This window comes from Mustelus asterias, chromosome 7 (assembly GCF_964213995.1).
Source record: "Mustelus asterias chromosome 7, sMusAst1.hap1.1, whole genome shotgun sequence".
In the NCBI taxonomy this organism is placed as follows: domain Eukaryota; kingdom Metazoa; phylum Chordata; class Chondrichthyes; order Carcharhiniformes; family Triakidae; genus Mustelus; species Mustelus asterias.
In genome coordinates, this window is record NC_135807.1 from 76,075,741 (window position 1) to 76,094,200 (window position 18,460).

Here is an 18,460-nt window from a genome sequence, read left to right on the forward strand (position 1 = left end):
TGATATGTCCAGAGCTGCTTCTGTATTAATAGCTTCTTGCTGATACGGTCTTGCAACTGAGGAGTTCACTCACATCTCTAGGTACCCACAATGGCAGCCCTGATACTCTACATCTCAATTCCGCAGAATTTGTGAGAGCTTTGGACACATTATGAAATGTGTGACCGTACCAAATGAACTCCTGCAATCTATTACCTTGTTTGCTGATCAAACTTAACTTGCACTTTAGCAATTACTGGATGCTCTTTGGCCTGTGATCCATGCTAATTGGATAAAGCGCACTACAGGCTTTCATTGATGATCTTCTATACTTGTTATACGTTTGTCCATATTTCCATTCTCACAAAGCTCTCTGGTGAAACTGAATTAGAGCAACTACATTGTGAAGCCAGTGAGTCTTGTAGCTTCTCGTTAAAACATAAAAAGGTGTAGAGGAGTTCTTCAATGAGGATGACATCAAAGAGGATAAGGCTGAGAAGGCTCTTGAGGAAGGGGACATCAGCCATAAGACAATGTGATGTCCAGATGAGCCAACAAGCTTGGGATGCGCTCGTTACTGCTGGATTCATTGAGGATGATGAGGACATCTAGTGAGAACACCCCATTATCTTCACAAGGCTTCTGTGAGCATTGCAATCCCTTGTCTGACTGATGGCAGCACACACTCTGTGACAAAACCCCTGTCATGGAAAATAGTGGTTGCCGATTGTCCCTACATTACAGCAGCATGATGACGGCTTGTAGTGGGGACAGTGCATAGATCCTCACAGAGCTTGTGTAAATGTCTGACTCCTGTCTGGCTGACAGCAGTTCTCTTGCTCTTAGTGACTATCATATCATGGCGATGCAGTGAAGAAGGTTTAACTTCTCCTGATCCTATGGCACCCTTTGTTAGCTGAACCTTGTGGTTCAGTGTCACTGGAAGCTGAAGCAGAAGGGATGGGGGGAAAGCCACACAAAGTTACAGAGAGCACACATTGACAACAATTGGAATGAGTGATGTCAGCCCTGTGCATTGTGGGAGACTTCCTCATTCCCTATGAGATATAGACATGACTGATTATGTGCAGAGGTGAATGTTATGTATAAGCGTTTAACACTGGTGTCCACACTGTGCCACTAGAGCTTCTTAATCTTTCTGTTGGAGAAAAAATCCTGGTAGGTTAGAGAAATTTTAAATAATTAGGGATTTAAGGCACTAATCAAACCACTGACGCTAAGTGAAATGGCCTCCGATCAGGCTAACAGTTTAACAGGCAAACTGCCAGCATAAAGGCATATAAGAATGAGATTTGAACATGTATTTCTGATTTAAACATGTATCTTGGTATTTTAAAATTGTATTAACTGTATTTTAGAAAAGTAATTCAGCACTTTAGCCAAGAGCAGGCTGTTGCAAGGGATGATGGGATGAAGCTTTAGCAGACAGAACCACATACTTTGGGACAATGAAACCACAGAATGTGCAAGTTCTTATCAGTGAAAGCTGTGAGCAGTAAGGTTCTCAGGACTACTTGTGAATAGGGTATTTCACACCATCCAGATAAAACAGCTCTCTTCTCAGACATGAGAATGTACATCTTTCTGGTTTGGCCAGTGATGTAGCAGGAGTTGGTGGGAACCTTATCTTTGACCTTCGTAGCTAAGCGTCAGGGGTTACTAGGCAACAGAGGAAGAAGCATCAGCAATAGGGGGAGGAGGAGTCTGGATTCTACAGACCAATGAAATCCCATGATGTCAGAGGATAGAATGCAATTGGCTAAAGTTTGTGACAAGTATTATTAATGACTGATTTGTATTGAAGATGATTCAATCATAACTAATGGAAGGTGGGAACATTTGATTTGAAAAATGTATAATTGTCTATTTGAAACATTGTAACTTCAGAGTTATATTGGAAAGCTCAGAGCCTTCTCTTTCAGAGAGGCATTGGACTAACCAACGTTATTTCTCCCATCGATCGTTGGTTAATGAAGATACATCTTTTAACTGGGATACTAGCTTTCGTGAGTCTTTGTATTGGCTGACGTTCTGGCGATATCTAGCTTCCAAAGAACGCCCCAACACTTTGTAACCCTGCTGCTATGTCTTGGTGCATCCTCAACACCCACAGCAAAGGTGCAGACAGCCTGCTCTCTGCCATGCCTTGGTGTCTGTGATCACCTTGCTCCTTTGGAGGGCTGAGACCTGAGGGGGCCTGGCCTAATTTTGGGGTCCTGTTGTGTGGCGGTGCCACACTCCTCGGCCTCTGGAGCTGGAGTGGTCCAAAGGAAAAGGGGTTTGGGTGGATGAGACGCTCCTGGAGTCAGCTGGGTGGATGGCCTTGGGGTGTGCACCAGCTGATCCTCCTCCCTGTGGGTGCCCGAAGGCCCCTGCCTTCTTCCTGGGGATAGAGGGGCAGTTGGAGAGAACACGAGAAGCCCCACATCCTCTGCGATAGTGTGTATGTCCTGCAGCAGTGCAGGAAAAAACTCTTGGACCTAGGACTCCACAGCAGCTGCCACCCTCGCTGTGTTGACCTCTTTGTATTGGAATATCGACAAAATCACTTTTTAAAAATTCATTCGTGGGACATGAGCGTCACTGTCTGGCCAGCATTTATTGCCCATCCCTAGGTGCCCAAGGGCAGTTAAGAGTCAACCACATTGCTGTGGCTCTGGAATCACATGTGGGCCAGACCAGGTAAGGATGGCAGATTTCCTTCCCTAAAGGACATTAGTGAACCAGATGGGTTTTTCCAACAATCGACAATGGTTTCAGGAAGGTACCTGTCATCCTTTTATGATTTTTCCCCGAGTTTGCCTTTGGAGCTCCAGCAACTGAGGTAATGACCGAGTCCAGAGGCACATCTTCTGACAGGGACTCAGCAGATTCCTGACCTCCAGCAATCCTCTGAGCATCAGCACCCTGGGATGTCCCTGCCTCTGTCTGCTGTGGCTCTGAGAAAGTGATGCACTCACCAGATTGTGATGCCCAAGGTACTCTGGAGCTATGTCCCTGCACTGGTGGAGGGTGTGACTGAGTGCTGTGATGAGTCTTCAGTGTTGGGGTCTGTGAATTCCTCTTCTGCACTATTCTCAGGGCTGGAGTCAAGGACCTTGCTCGTGGACCCCCTCGGCTGCTTCCCAGATGCGAAAGAAAGAGAGTTCATTAGTGCAAGGCAGGGGCCTGAGAAACAGGACACATCACTTGCAGTATTGTTGTCTGATGGATGTTGCAGTGCTGGATCCTCACTTGGTTTATCGCTGCCAACCTCACCATCAACACAGGAACGGCCACTGTTGACCCTGGCCAGCTGAATAGCTGTCTCCTCAAAGTGGCATCCCTCTACCCATCTGGGATGTCTCCCTCTTGTTGTGTGTCAGCTTTTCCAGCATGAAACCAAATGGAGAGAGCGTCAGCAAGATGTGTGCCAGGGCAGATGATAAGGATGCCTGGTTATGTGTGGGTGGTGAGTGGGATCTGCAATATGATGAAGACACAACCCAAGGGGGAAATGATGATATGTGTGGGAGAGAGAGCCATGGTGCTCCTTGAGCTGTCAGTGAGTGAGATCCCTGTGAATGTATGATGGATGTGTGAGCGTGAGAGTTGAGAATGATAAGAAGAGTGACATACCCTGGTGGAATAGAGGAGATCATTCGTCCTCATTCTGCAATGGATGCCTGGCTTCTTCTGCAGGGTGTTGGTGCCGACCATCACTGCCACCATCTCTCATGTTGGGTTGGGGATCTTGTTGGCAGATCTTTGCCCAGAGCGTGGGCGTATCACATTGCAGCGAGCCTCCACTGTGTCCAGCAGGCACTTCAGGTGAATTCTGGGGCAGTCTGCTTCTTAGCTTTTGGAGCCATAATTACCCAGCAGCAAGTGTGCTAGCTGTGAACAGGGGCGGCCTTTAGATGTGACACTCCATCATTATAGCACTGAAATGATGACGGGGAATGAATCCGAGGCCATTCACCAGCGATACGGTGTGAAAATTCTTGGCACTAAATGCCACACTGTATGCTTTTCCCACCCGCCATTGGCCTGTGCTGATTTCTCGCCTAATGTTTCCAAGCATAACATTGTTTTTATTTTTGGTTCCAGCATTTATAGCTTTCAAACCAAAAGCCACAGTTCCTGTTTCAATGCAGATTCTATAAGCTGCAATATCCAGTCTAAACATTGATTCAAGTTTTGTGTGCAAGAAAATTCAATAGTATTGAACATATTTAATAAGGCATTTTTAATAAAGTGTTCTTAAACAATTAATCTCACAGAATCCATAAAACAAAGATATCTGAAATTATAATTCAGCGTTAAGTAAAAAAAATTGCCGTGATCAGGTTATTTTATGATTTATTTGAAGTGGCGAAACTATGCTGAGACTGCTTTTGTGTAAATGTGCAATAGATGATGATTGTGCTTTAAGGTTGGAAGTTATTTTTGGGACAGGGATTTGTGGCACTCCCACAGGGCCACTTACACAACACATTTCCTCAATGTCAGCAAGTTTGGCTTTGAATCAAGGTGATTGAGATTAAATCACCAGACAGTAATGCAGAGCTGGAAATATCTCAAACCAGGCAATCCATGGTCATTCTAAGAGGTTACAGGTTCCAATGGGTGGAATTTAACTCCCACCGCCAAAGAGGGCTAGAAGTAGAGGGACCAGAGTTGAGGGTTAGGCCATAGAATTGGGAGCGAAGGTAAGGAATGGAGTGAAGTCAGGGGTGGGGGAAGTTCGAGGACAGCCTTCCCCAGATTCAAATTGAAACTGTAGCAGGCACAGTGATGACAGCATGGTCGCAGTGGTGAGCACTGCTGCCTCAGTGCCAGGTTCAATTGTGGCCTTGGGTGACTGTGGAGTCTGCACATTCTCCTCGTATCTGTGTAGGTTTCCTCAGGGTGCTCTGGTTTCCTCCCACAGTCCAAAGATGTGTGGGTTCGGTTGATTAGCCATGCTAAATTGCCCCTTAGTGTCCCAAGACATGTAGGTTAGCAGGGTAAAAACATGGGGTTACAGGGATAGGGCCTGGGTAAGATGCTCTCAGACTTGGTGGGCTGAATGGCCTCTTCTGCACTGTAGGATTCTATGATTAACAGCTGGCAGTCTCATGAGGGTCGGGGAGTTGCCTCCTTGGAAGACCTGCTCTCCACAGTGACATTTCCCCACCCTGGAGTGCCTGACAGGCCCTGCCAAGCCCTTCTTCTTTCTGATCTCCAGGGCCTCGGGGCTTCCTCCATGAATGCTGTTCCTGGTAACACTGCTGGGACTGAACATCAACTCTGATGGCTGGCAGCTCTTGAAGGTGGGATAGCTGGCCTTGAAGGCACGTAAGCCCCAATGGCTGGCTGTTTAATGCCTTCCTGGCATTGAATTCCTGTGGGGCTTCCCAAAATGCCTGTGATGCTGTCCTGGGTTCTCCTGCCAAAGGACAGGGTCATTAAATTCAGTCCAAAGAGAGCCGCGAGATGCCAACTAAACTGTTCTGCAACATAGTCTGGTGAATACAGCCTTAGAATCGTCAATTATATAGCAGTGCAAAGAATTGGCCAATCCATTTTGACATCTAATTTATGGATCAGTCCTTGTGATTAACTGGCTCTCACTGGGAGAGCATTGATTCCTGAGGTGACTTCAAACGATGATGTGGGGATGCCGGCGTTGGACTGGGGTAAACACAGTAAGAAGTCTCACAACACGATGGATCATCGACACGGATGCCATCATCTCACGTGAGAACACCATCCACCAGGTACACGGTACATACTCTTGCAACTCGGCCAATGTTGTCTACCTGATACGCTGCAGGAAAGGATGTCCCGAGGCATGGTACATTGGGGAGACCATGCAGAGCTACGACAACGGATGAATGAACACCGCTCCGCTCGACAATGACCAGGCAAGACTGTTCTCTTCCTGTTGGGGAACACTTCAGCGGTCACGGGCATTCAGCCTCTGATCTTCGGGTAAGCGTTCTCCAAGGCGGCCTTCACGACACACGACAGCGCAGAGTCGCTGAGCAGAGACTCATAGCCAAGTTCCGCACACGTGAGGACGGCCTCAACCGGGATCTTGGGTTCATGTCAGACTATCTGTAACCCCCACGACTTGCCTGGACTTGCAAAATCTTACTAACTGTCCTGTCTGGAGACAATACACATCTCTTTAACCTGTGCTTAATGCTCTCTCCACTCACGTTGTCTGTACCTTTAAGACTCGATTAGCTGTATTCCAATCATTATTCTGTAAATTGAGTTTGTGTCTTTATATGCCCTGGGTGTGAATAGAACTCCCACTCACCTGACGAAGGAGCAGCGCTCCGAAAGCTAGTGGCGTTTGCTACCAAATAAACCTGTTGGACTTTAACCTGGTGTTGTGAGACTTCTTACTGTGACTTCTAACATCAGTAATGTTTGTGCCATACTTTCTACCTCTTTAGAAGTAGAAAGTTGATGTTATAAGTCATCAATTTGTACGTCAAAAGTATGTAAATCTGATTAATGCTATTACTGAAACTTTAAATTGTGATTCCAATTGATTTGTTTTTATTCACCCTGATCCCAAATAGATTCTTCAGCTGTTGTGTTCATTATTGTTATTACATAACCTCAGTTATGTGTTAATCTGAGTTATGTCCTTGTATTCATACAACCATAATAATATATTGGGGGGAGGGGGGGTGGTTTCTGCCCCCATTTTCGGTGTCGGTGGGAGCGTGAAATTCTGTGGGAATCCCAAAATGTGGTTTATCCCGGTGGGATTTCCCGTTACAACGTGTTCCTCCCCTGCCAATAACGTGATCGGAATACCAATGTTCAACTGATGACACCCTTCCCCCCGCTCCCACTACTTAGATTTATGCATTCTCTCAAGCCCACATGACTCATGACAGGTAGCCCAGGGTGTGCACCTTGCGAGCAGACCCTGCCAGAGGAGTTCAGGTGAGTGCATTGCTCAAGTTGGAGTGAGTCATGCCTGGGCACTGACCCCTGCCACTATCCTTGCCACTGATTGGGCAGTGTCCATGGCATTGCTCGGGCTGTGCTGTGGGGAGTTCTGTTAGCAGGGGGTGTGTGGGAGAGGGGGGGGAGGTTTGTTGAGGGGGCATTTTCTAATTTTAATTTCTTATATTGGGGCGCCCTTTAAAAACGGTGCCCCAACCTTTAAAAGATGGCTGCATCACTCTGCTTATTTTTGGGAAAATTCCATCCATTTTGTGTGAATTAATTTTGCTGGTCAGTGTTGGTACCAACCCTGGAGAACAACAGACACATTTGTACACGTTTAGAAAATAAGAGGTACAACTGGTGGTGCTAAGTAACAAATATTTCAAACAGTCATTTTTCTATTTCTTTTTTCGCTCAGGAAATGATGACAAAACTGATAACAGAGACACCAGACCAGCCAATTCCATTTCTAATAAGTCACTTACAAAATAAGCAAGGAAGTCGGAACCAGCTACAAAGAACACTTTCAGGTTCAGCTGCTCTGTGGGCTCAAACTGGTAATGGCAAACTTTTTTTCAGCAGAGTTCTTCAAACATGTAGATTCTAAGTAATTTTCAGATATCTTTCTTTGCTTAAGAGCTTTTAGTTCATGCATTACAGGCCACTTTATGGCTTGTTGTAAAATTAAATTATGTGAAAGGATACTAGACTAGAAATTCCACATCATCATGAAGATAAGGCCACACCTGCTGGCTCGGGGGAGACCAGAACATTGAGGCAATACCCACTTCTGTTGGAACCCATGTCAACTTCAGGTGGATGCAGGAAGAGAGTTTCCTCTTCCCTGTCCATTTTGAAGATATTTGGCAGAATCCCAGTTTCTACCAGAGACCCTCCCTTCCAGTTACATCTTCTGTGAACAACATTAAGTTTTGCTACATGAAGCAAGTCTACCGAATCTGTATTGTGCTGCTCGCTGAAGTTATTATTGAAGATAATGGGTGTTCCAGGGACATAGGGCCAGCTGACGGAAATCAGAGGTAGGAAGAGGCAGTTGAAGGTGAGTACAAGGATGTTAAAATTGAGTGAATGGGATATGCAGAAAGACGATGGAGCTTGATAAAGGTGGGGGTGATGAGAACCCTGTCCTTACTATGAGCAAATACACTAACTGTAGCATTTTGTGTAACAAATCAAAGCAAGGAAAGTGCTATTGATTAAAAACATGGAATCAGATTTCAGTAGCAGAGGTGTGTGGTCAGGCAAAGGTGGGTGATAGGAGTGGAGGAGTTCATTGAAAGTGCCTTTTAAAATGTATTATTTCACAAGATGTGGGCCATGCTGGCAAGGCCAGCATTTATTGCTCATTTCTAATTGCACTCGAGAAGATTGAGGTGAGCTGCCCTTTTGAACTGCTGCAATCCATGTGGTGTAGGTACACCCACAGTGCTGTTAGGAAGGGATTTTGACCGAATGACACTGAAGGAGCAGAGATATGTTTCCAAGTCAGGATAGTGAGTGACTTGGAGGGGATCTTGCAAGTTGTGGTGTTCCCATGCATCTGCTGCCCTTGTCCTTCGATGTTGCAGTTTTGAAAGCTGTTCTCAGGAGCCTAGGTGAGTTACTGCAGTGCATCTTGTAGACTGTACATGGTGCTGCCATGGAGCATTAGTGGTGGATGGAGTGAATGTTGAAGGTGGTGGATGGGGTTCCAGTCAAGTAGCTTGCTTTATCCTGGATGGTGTCAAACTTCTAGGTATGGGCTGGACAGCTTAGCTCAGGGGAGAGCATTGCCCCAATGTCACACCTCACCAGAGATGGCAGTGGAGAGCAGAATTGAGCCAACGCTGGTAATGCATACATATTTGCAGGAGTCATGAGAATTGTTTCCATTTTATGATCATTAATCTGGAGGAAGTTTTGTTTCATTAAGGCTTAAACATCAGATGGGCAGTTGATGAGGATATGATAGCAATATGTATGGAAGGTGGAAGCTGTCAGCATATGTACGATGGCTGACCCCGTACTCCTGGATAACATTTCCAAAAGGCAACATGTAAATGATGAAGAGAAGGGGGAATCAAACGTTACACAAAATGTGGAGATGGAAGAAGAAACTTTGGAGTTTTGGGGAAGCAGTGGCCTGGTGGTATTATCGCTGGACTATTAATCCAGAAACTCAACTAATGTTCTGGGGACCCAGGTTCGAATCCTGCCACGGCAGATGGTGAAATTTGAATTCAATTTAAAATATCTGGAATTAAGAATCTGCTGATGACCATGAGGCCATCGTCAATTGTCAGAAAACTCCATTTGGTTCACTAATGTCCTTTGGAGAAGGAAATCTGCCATCCTTACCTGGTCTGGCCCACATGTGACTCCAGATCCACAAAAAAGTGGTTGACCCTCAGCTGCCCTCTGAACAAAGGCAACTAAGGATGGGCAATAAATGCTGGCAGCCAGCGATGCCCCATGGTCCACGAATAAATAACAAGAAAAATGGAATTTGGGGTGAAAATTGAAGGCGAGTTAAAGTGTATAGAGTGATTTATGGAAGTAGAAACAGGAGAGAGCAATACCACACTGGACTGTGGAAGAAAAGCTTGCTTATCACCAACCCAAGAGAATGACTCAGGGTCAAGACAGCTTCAAAGGGATGGGTGGATGCGTACCTCACAGAGTAGAATCCAGTCCTATATTTTCTGACGATATCTGATGTAATGAAGGAATTTCATATTGACATGTAGCTGGAATATTGAACAGTTTGGGATACAAGTGGGTCATTAAATAACTTAATGCCAAAACCTCTGACCATAAAAGCATGTATAAACATTCACCACTTCCTCTTTCATAAATGGCAAAATACTGCGAACGCTGGAAATCTGAAATAAAAACAGAAAATGCTGGAAAGACTCAGCAGGTCTGGCAGCATGTGTGGAGAGAGAAAGAGAATTAATGTTTTGAGTTCACATAACTGTTAGTCATTAGTCTTAGTTTTCCCAACATTTTCTGTTTTTATTCGCTTCGCTGGGTTCCAGCTCCTCCTTCCTGACTTAAGGTTTGTTTTTCTTTCAGAAAACAAAGGGTCACGGCGAGATTGTAGAGGTTACGATAAGCCATGGCTAACAAATGCCAAAAAACCAAAGAAGTCAAAGAGTGACCTCGCTGTCTCCACCATATCACCACCATCACCAGAATCAAAGTCACGTAAGCATGAATTAATTTAGCTGCTGTTCCTTTGTGTCATTTCAGTGATTAGTGCAGCATTTCTTGTAATGAAAGCTGATATGTCTGTATCCCTGATATTTTGGGATTATTGGAACTCCATACAATATTAAAAAATAGAATCTCTTATACTGGTTGTTCAGTATGTTCTTTTCTGGATCTGTTCTAGAACAACCTAACGATGTGAGTTAGCTTAACTTTACCAGTGATACTGTCGATACCGACAGTGAACCAAATAGTCGAAGTATTGTTGAAGTGGAAACTTTCCTGCTTCTTGACTGTGATCAAAAAACTCAACAAAGTTTGTTCAGACAAAATAACAAGCCTTTATTTATGAAAAGACTGCATGCAGTTTTGGCTGCAACTTGGGTTCAGAGAGCAGTTATTACAACTTGCCAATTCCTCCCCAAGTCCCCGCTTACAGAAAGAAACAGTTCAGTATTTATACATAATCATTATCAGTTAGCGTGACCAGAGCTTATTCAGGAATTTGATCATTAATAGAAGTATAAGCAATACCATTAATCATGTTATAACCTGTTGACCTCCTAGAACCTTTTGTCGCATCATTCATACCCTTATCTTGCCCATTGATGTAAGAGACGAAGGTCGGTGATTTCCGTCATCCCTGACCTTATCTTGCTTTATTTACTCCTATAGCCTTAGGCTATGAGGAATCAGGCCTTAGAGGTCAGGCAATTGGAATAGCTTGACCTTCTCTGATCTCATTCACGTCATAAGTTATGCGAAGTCAGCTTTATCAGGTTTACACGGAGGTCAGTCATGTTTTAAGTTATGCGGAGTCAGTCTTTCTTATATTGTACCAATTTTCCCATCATGCTATTCCTTAGTTCGTATAACTTCATATTGTACCAATTTTCCCATCATGCTATTCCTTAGTTCATATAACTTCACATTCCCTCCTTTTGTCATATCATGACAACTAATTAAATAGGTACATCCAGGACCCGATTAAAAATGCATTTGCACAAGCAGCCAAGTAATCCTATTCCCAGTAGCAGTCGTAATAATAACATGAAGGCCTTAAAGATCCAATCAAATAATCCGTGACCCAGCCATCCTAACCAACCCGGTGGGGCATAATCATGAAATTTACGGCCAATCTTTTGAATTTGATCAGTCTGTCTCTTAATATGGTCGGCCAGGTTGGTGATATTTTCAGAGGTGTCTGGGATATAAGTACAGCATTCCTGACCTACAATGGCGCACGTTCCTCCCTGTGAGGCTAACAGATAATCCAAAGCCAGTCGATTTTGTAATGCCACGGTCTGGACAGCCACCAGCTCAGCCGAGACCTCGGCCAGTGCCTGTCCAGTTGCCCTGGCATTTGCTGCCGTTATGTTTGCCAGTTGTTCCAGTGCTGAGGCCATAAGAATCAGTTCGTTGGCTGCCCTGCCCCTTCCATATAGTGGAAAGGCCATCATAAAGAACCGTTCGGTTCCGCTAATGGTCCTCTTGGCTCGCGAGGGGTAATGCTGAAGGGAGGTTAGGTGGTGCATGTAGGGTACAACATATTCCAGATAACAGGATCCTATCCAATTGGTAGGAAGCCACGAGTATGCTTTAGTGCCACATATGAAATATGTTCCATTATAGGCTGTAAAATCATCAGCCAATGTCACCCAGGGTGTTGGGGAAGTATGTGCCCATGAGCTATTAGAGGTTATATTCCATACCCTGGACCAATCAAGAATAAGCATACCCTTGGTGGATAGGTTTGCTACTGGTCCTTGCCACTCAGCTGTAAGGTTACATCTACTTTGCCCCATCAACTTTCCTTTCCCTGATTTACTAAAACATAGGGAACCTCGCACATCACTCGAGGGGACGGTAAGGGAGGGTGGAAGCAAGGCATGATTATAAGCAGGCTGGTACCAAGCCGAAAACCTAGTCATTTCATAGCCAGCTGCTTCCCATTCTATCATGTCTCCATCGAACTCTGTTCGGTTTTGACGTAGAATCCATTCAACTGTCTCTGCTATCTGGAATGGGAGGGATTGGAGAGGTATTCCGTCCCTCGAATGGACGGGGATGTGGGTACAAACTCAACACTTGCTTACATTCAATTTTTCTGCATAAATATATAACATATATAGATAGGTATTGGCATGCAGTCCCCGGGTAGTTTGCTTTTTCACTACCAAGTGGCCATTAAGGCCAAATAGTCCAGAAAGTCCAAAATATATAATGAAGATCTTCATCCTGTGTTCGTATCCGGGTTGGAGACAATCTTCCTACAGTCTGACAGGTGAATCCAACTTGGACGTCCTTGAAGCTTGACGGAAGTCGGTGTGGTCAGTAGCACTTGAAAAGATCCACTCCAGCGTTGTCCCAACTTCTTTCTGTCCCAGTTCTTCACCAATACGTAGTCTCCGGGTTCGATCACTGGATATCGAGGGGTGACTGTCCCTGCTGTCACTGGGAGATGGGCCTGTTTCACCTGTGAGTGGAGAAACTTCAGAGAAAGTGTTAATTGCTTCAAATAATTCTGCATCTGTTCCCCCATCACATGGAGGTCTACTCCCTCCAGGGGTTTTTCATGGGCATCGCAGCGAGTCCTCATTGGCCGATCGTAGACTATCTCTGCAGCTGACAGTCCGGTCCGTGAATGTGGAGTCATCCGCATGTGGAACAGTGCCAAGGGCAATACTTTTAGCCAATTTAACCCAGTTTCTTCAGTCAATTTAGATAATTTTTCTTTTAAAGTCCCGTTAGCTCTTTCCACAATTCCTGCTGCCTGCGGGTGATACGCGCAGTGCAGTTGTTGTTTAATTACGAGTGCTTCGCACAATTCAGTATTGATCCGAGCCACAAAATGTGGTCCATTATCTGAGCTCACCATTTTGGGTACCCCAAAACGGGGAATCACTTCTGTTAACAATAACTTCACCACCGTATGTGCAGTACAATTCGTGGTGGGGAAGGCTTCAATCCATTTACTAAACACATCGATTATTACTCAACAATATTTATAGCAATTTACTTTTGGTAATTCAATAAAATCAAGCTGTATACAGGCAAAAGGGCCATCTGGCAAGGGAGTGGTTCCGGGAGGGCATTTAATGCCTTTACCCTTATTATTTCTCATGCAAATGAGGCATCGATCCAGCCGCGTTTGCGCTGCTGTATTCAAATCTGGGTGCCACCAAGTCTTTAGAAGTAGCTGTACCATTCCCTCCTTGCCAAGATAGGTACAAGAATGCAAATAGTCAATAGGTATCGGCAATAAAGAATCTGGGATACAAACTTGACCAACTGGAGTAAGCCAGAGGTCTTGTGCCAAGGGGTGCGAACGCCCCATTGACTTCCATAGCGTGCACTCAGAATCAGAGGCGTCCCTCTGTAAATGTTGAACCTCAGTTATCTCTGGCATTCCCTTCGTCCCTAATGCAGGTGTCTGATTTAGAGCCTGATCACCCCCAGTGGGAACAATCACAGAGGCCGATACAGCTGCCGCCTTAGCAGCTGAATCAGCGCGGGCATTCCCTAATTGCACAGGAGTGTGCGCAGCACATTTAATAATAGCCAATTGGTGAGGAAGCTGAACGGCGTCGAGGAGATTTTTAACCCAAAGAGCATTTTGAATGGGAGTTCCTGCAGAGGTCAGAAAACTTCATTGTTGCTGGAGGCGGCCAAAATCGTGGGTCACGCCAAAGGCATACCTAGAATCGGTGTACACATTGGCACTTTTATCTGCGGCCAGAATACACGCTGTAGTAAGGGCGGTTTTTTGTGCCGAGACAGGGGTCTGGAAGGCAGCTGCTTCCCGAATTTCAGTGTCTGTCACAATGGCATATCCCGACTGTGGGATACCAGTTAGAGAAATGGAGGAACTGCCATCAACATAAAAAATGAGATCTGGATTTTCAATAGGCCTGTCCGTCAAATCCGGGCGAGGCGCGGTAAGGAAGTGATTCCTAAGCAAACAGTCGTGCGGTGGGTCAGCAAGGTTATCTGGGGGCTGCTCGAGGAACACAGCAGGATTTAAAGTAGAACAGTAATGAAATGACAGGTAGGGGTTCTACAATAGTGAGACCTCATAGCGGCTCAAGCGGGCTTGAGTCAGATGCTGGGTCTGCTGAGACGTTAGGAGAGCCACAATAGAATGCGAGGTATACACTTGTATGGGCCGGTGAAGGGTTAGATTAGAGGCTGCCTGCACTAACAAATGGACAGCCGTAAGAATTTGGGTGCAGGGAGGCAGACCGCAAGCTACGGGATCCAATTTAGTAGAATAATAGGCGACCGGGCGACGCTGGTCACCATGCGCTTGTGTCAGAACACCAGTGGCACATTCATCAAAAACGTTAACATACAACTGGAAGGGTCTGTCATACAGAGGTCGTCCTAGCGCTAGGGCGGTAGCCAAGGCGTCCTTGAGAGCGGCAAACGATTGTTTTGCCGAATCAGGGAGTTCAAACTTAAGAGGAGCATTTTGAGAGGAGTAAGGAGTAAGTTCTTTCTATGGGCAGTAATGTTCGGAATCCATTGTCTGCAAAAGTTCACTAGTCCTAAGAAGGCTCCCATCTGCTTAGGCGTGGTAGGAAGTGGGGTCTGCAATATGGGAGTAATACGTTCCTGAGTAAGGGAACGTTCAGTAGCACTTATTAGAACACCCAGAAATTTGACCTGCTGTTAGCCTTTATGAACCTTAGTGGGCGGGGTCACATAACCCCATGAATGGAGACGGGTGAGCAGGTAAACGGTGTTGTGCTGGTTAGCGATGAAGTCAGGGCTGGCAAGGAGTAAATCATCAACATATTGTATGATAGTTGATCCCCTAGGGGGTGTCAATGTCGCTAACTGGGAGTGCAGTGCCTGTGAGGATAGGGTTGGAGAATGAATAAAGCCCTGAGGGAGCCTAGTCCAGGTGTACTGTTTGCCCTTAAATGTAAAGGCAAATAAATACTGTGATTCAGGGGCGAGGGGTATCGCAAAAAAGGCATGTTGTAAATCCACAAGAGTAAAAACAGTCGCTTCAGGTGGGATATTACTAACGATCGTAGCCGGGTTCGGGACAATAGGATGTAAGGGTTCCATGATCTGATTGATACGGCGAAGGTCTTGGACTAAATGCCATTCGGACGGTCTTCCTATCTTTGGAACTGGAAGAATCGGGTGGTACAAGGCGATTGGCATGGCACCAAAATTCCCTGTTGAAGGAAAGATTGGATCATGATCGAGACTCCTTCTTCAGCTTCGGGGTGTAAAGGGTACTGTGAAATGGAGGGCAAGGGCATACCAGACTTGACTTTAATAACGATGGGAGGTACATCGGTAAGACCAACTTCATGTTTGGAAGCCGCCCATAAATCCGCGGGGACTTCCGAAATCAGAGACTGGGCGACTCGATGGTGGTCCAATGTACCAGTTAAACAAAACGGTTGGGGGAAATATTCTAAAGTGCCTTCAGGGAAGGTTTGTCACCCGGTAAAGAAAGGATCAGCTCTTCCTCGCAGGGCGGCTACCAAAAATCCCAAGGATTTGGCACTGTAGCCCTCATTGACAGTAAGTCACGTGAGGTGACACGAGTCCCGACTGATGCCAGACTACCTGGGGTACGTCAACAAGAAAACCTTCCTTCCCCTTAGCCAGACCAACAAAGGTAATGGTCAGTAGAGTTCCAAGGGCGTCCTGGTAAATAGTCTCGAACTCAGTCGAGCACCCTGTGTGATTGTAGCAAAGAGTTACATGTGGATTAGGAATATCTAAGGGAGGGGAAAAGTGGGAGGGATCAAAATCAACCGACCACCACTGTAGAGTAGTGAAGAGTGGGAAATTTCGAAGCTGGGCGTGCAGAATAACTGATATTGTTATGCCGTTATCAAGGCAAACAATTTCCACCTGCAAGGGACACAGCAAATCCCATCCGGCCAGGTTGACACCGAGGGCCCGGGTAACCGTGAAAGGGATGCAACATCCTCGGCCCTCAAATTGGACAGAGAGTGGCTCCGTAAGTGGATAAACAGCACCCGCACCCGTGAAACCAGTAAGTTCCACATGCTTACCAGAAAGGGGATATTTATGCTTCTGAATTAATGTCAAGCCTAACATAGAATTAGTCATGCCAGTGTCAATCAGGAAGGGGATAGGTACGCCTTCGATGTAAATTGTAGCCGTGGGCTCGTCAGAGTGGTCTCCCGAGAGGACCGGAAAGTTAGAGCGGGCCAGTCAGTAGGGGCGAGAGGCGGTGAAGGGCGTCTGTCGACGGGGATGAGATCTACCGTGTCGGCGGGGAGCTGGACAGTCCCTAGCATAGTGTCCTGTTCGTTGGCAGTTAAAACAAGTGATATTATTTCTGGCTACAGGATGAGATGGAGGAGCGCAGTCAAAATCCTCCCTGCGCGGGGTGCAGGGGCGATCAGCATGCAAGCGGCAGCCAGATCCCGTAGGGTCAGTGTAATCTGGGTGATAGTGATGTGGACCCGTCTGAGATCCCTGACCTGCCGAATATTTAGGAGGTTTTCTTTGAGAGGGCCGTTGGACAAACTCGGACTTAATTCTAGGTGTAGTGTCTTTATGACCGGCGTCACGGTCGCGGCATTTGCCCCAGTTATAAGAAACAGCACGTTTCATTTGAGATTTAAAACTGTCAGACCAGTTCATGTTGTTAGTTTTAATACTGGATGCTATGCGGTCAGGCAATACCTGCATTAGTAGCGCATTAAATTGGGGGGACTGTCTCTCGTCATTAAAAGCATCATCCCCGGAGTAAAGAGTGTAGATGCCACAGAAGCGGTCAAAGAATTCTGTACCATCTTCCTTAGGAGCGGGTCTACAGTCAAGGAGTTTGGAGATGTCTACGGGCTTACGGAGAGCCCGTTTCAGCACCGGGAACATTAAAGTGCGCTGATCCTCCTCCGTCCGGTGTGCGGCGCTAAATGCCTCCCACGTGGCCCCGTGAGTTCCTAATTCCTTTTTCCACTTCTCCCCTAACTCCGGAGGAAGTGAGGAATGAATCAGTGCAGACTGATCCCGTGCAGTAGCACCGTACATGGTAGCAGTTCGTCTCAAATACTCAGTAAACCCCTCTGGGTCATCTTTACAGGATGGACAGTGGGCCATGATCAAACATAGTTCCTGGGGTTTAAAGGCCTGCCACACCTCAATGAATTAGTTGTCGGCGTTATCAGCTCGTGGGTTGATGAGACTCCTAATAGGATAATTTACAGGGGGCGGTGGTGGTGGAGAAGCCTCCTCCTTCTTAGGTTGGAGGGATAAATTGTGAAGAGCCTGATTGAGAGAGGTGAAGGGTTGTTCCACATACAGGACTTGTGTTTGTGAATGGGTGCGTGATGCTATGGGATCAGCGGCAGCAGGGGAATCAGTGGCAGCGGCTGGGATGGGGACGGTGGCAATGGAGCAGTGGGGAGCGGTGGATAAAGGGAGGGTCTCAGGGTCAACTCCTCCACTTCCTCCGTATCACCTGAATAGGGAAACAGCGGCATGCCAGAGCAACTGGGAGGATCCTCCTGTTGTTTAATTTGATGGGCTAGCTCAGCCTGCCCATCACCCGATGATTTCTTACCCCGACCCTGTCATTTTGTCCCATGATGCTTCCTATCCCAAAATTCACATTCCAATTTTAAAGCTTCCCAATCCTTTGATTTCCCGTCCACACATTCATCAATCCCTCTTTTACGGGCGTTATCCCTCCAACTCATTAATAGCGATTGTTCGTGGCGCCTCGTCGACTCTTTTTTCCATTTTGAAATCAAAGTTTTCCACTTGGAGCCTACATTTTTTGTCCAAATAGCTTTTTCTGCCGAAGCACAATTATCCAAGTTCCATGTTCCGCCTAGTGGCCAAATATTGTTACCTAATTTACGATTTAAGGCGGCACTTAATCTGCGTAAATTACGTTCTTGAGCGGGGGACTCAGAACACATAAAAGGCAAAGGAGAATTTCCCCCTGTTTTGTCTAAACTCTGTCCCATAACGTCAGTGCCCCTGGCAAAAACGTTAATAAAAAGAATTCCTGGTACCAAGTCAAATCATAGGGTCCCTGACCCAAACTATTGAAATCACAGGGTCCCTGACCCAAACAAAGCCTGTGTAACCCTGATCCGGATGTAAAACGGGATCAAGGGGTCCCTGACCTTAGGCTAGCCACAATCGGGTCCCTGACCCTAAATACTCTATTCACAGTCCAATTTAGATTCGAATACCGTCACCTGTTAGTGTCCTGCGTCAGGGACAAGGGGTCGTAGCACCGATCCGAGAGAGAGAGAGAGACCAAGGTGAATCTTACCTTGTGCCGGCGTCCGTCTCTTCCCTC

General features: G+C 46.1%; 1 protein-coding gene across 1 annotated transcript in view; it reads left to right on the top strand.

The window, feature by feature from the left end:
- The window catches only part of c7h8orf34 (chromosome 7 C8orf34 homolog), a 408,768-nt gene that overhangs the window by 158,291 nt on the left and 232,017 nt on the right, over window positions 1–18,460 (top strand). Inside the window, exons 2-3 of the mRNA XM_078217096.1 lie at window positions 7,355–7,493; window positions 10,012–10,143. Coding sequence (XP_078073222.1) covers window positions 7,355–7,493; window positions 10,012–10,143 — 271 coding nt within the window. The remainder of the gene's footprint in view (window positions 1–7,354; window positions 7,494–10,011; window positions 10,144–18,460) is intronic.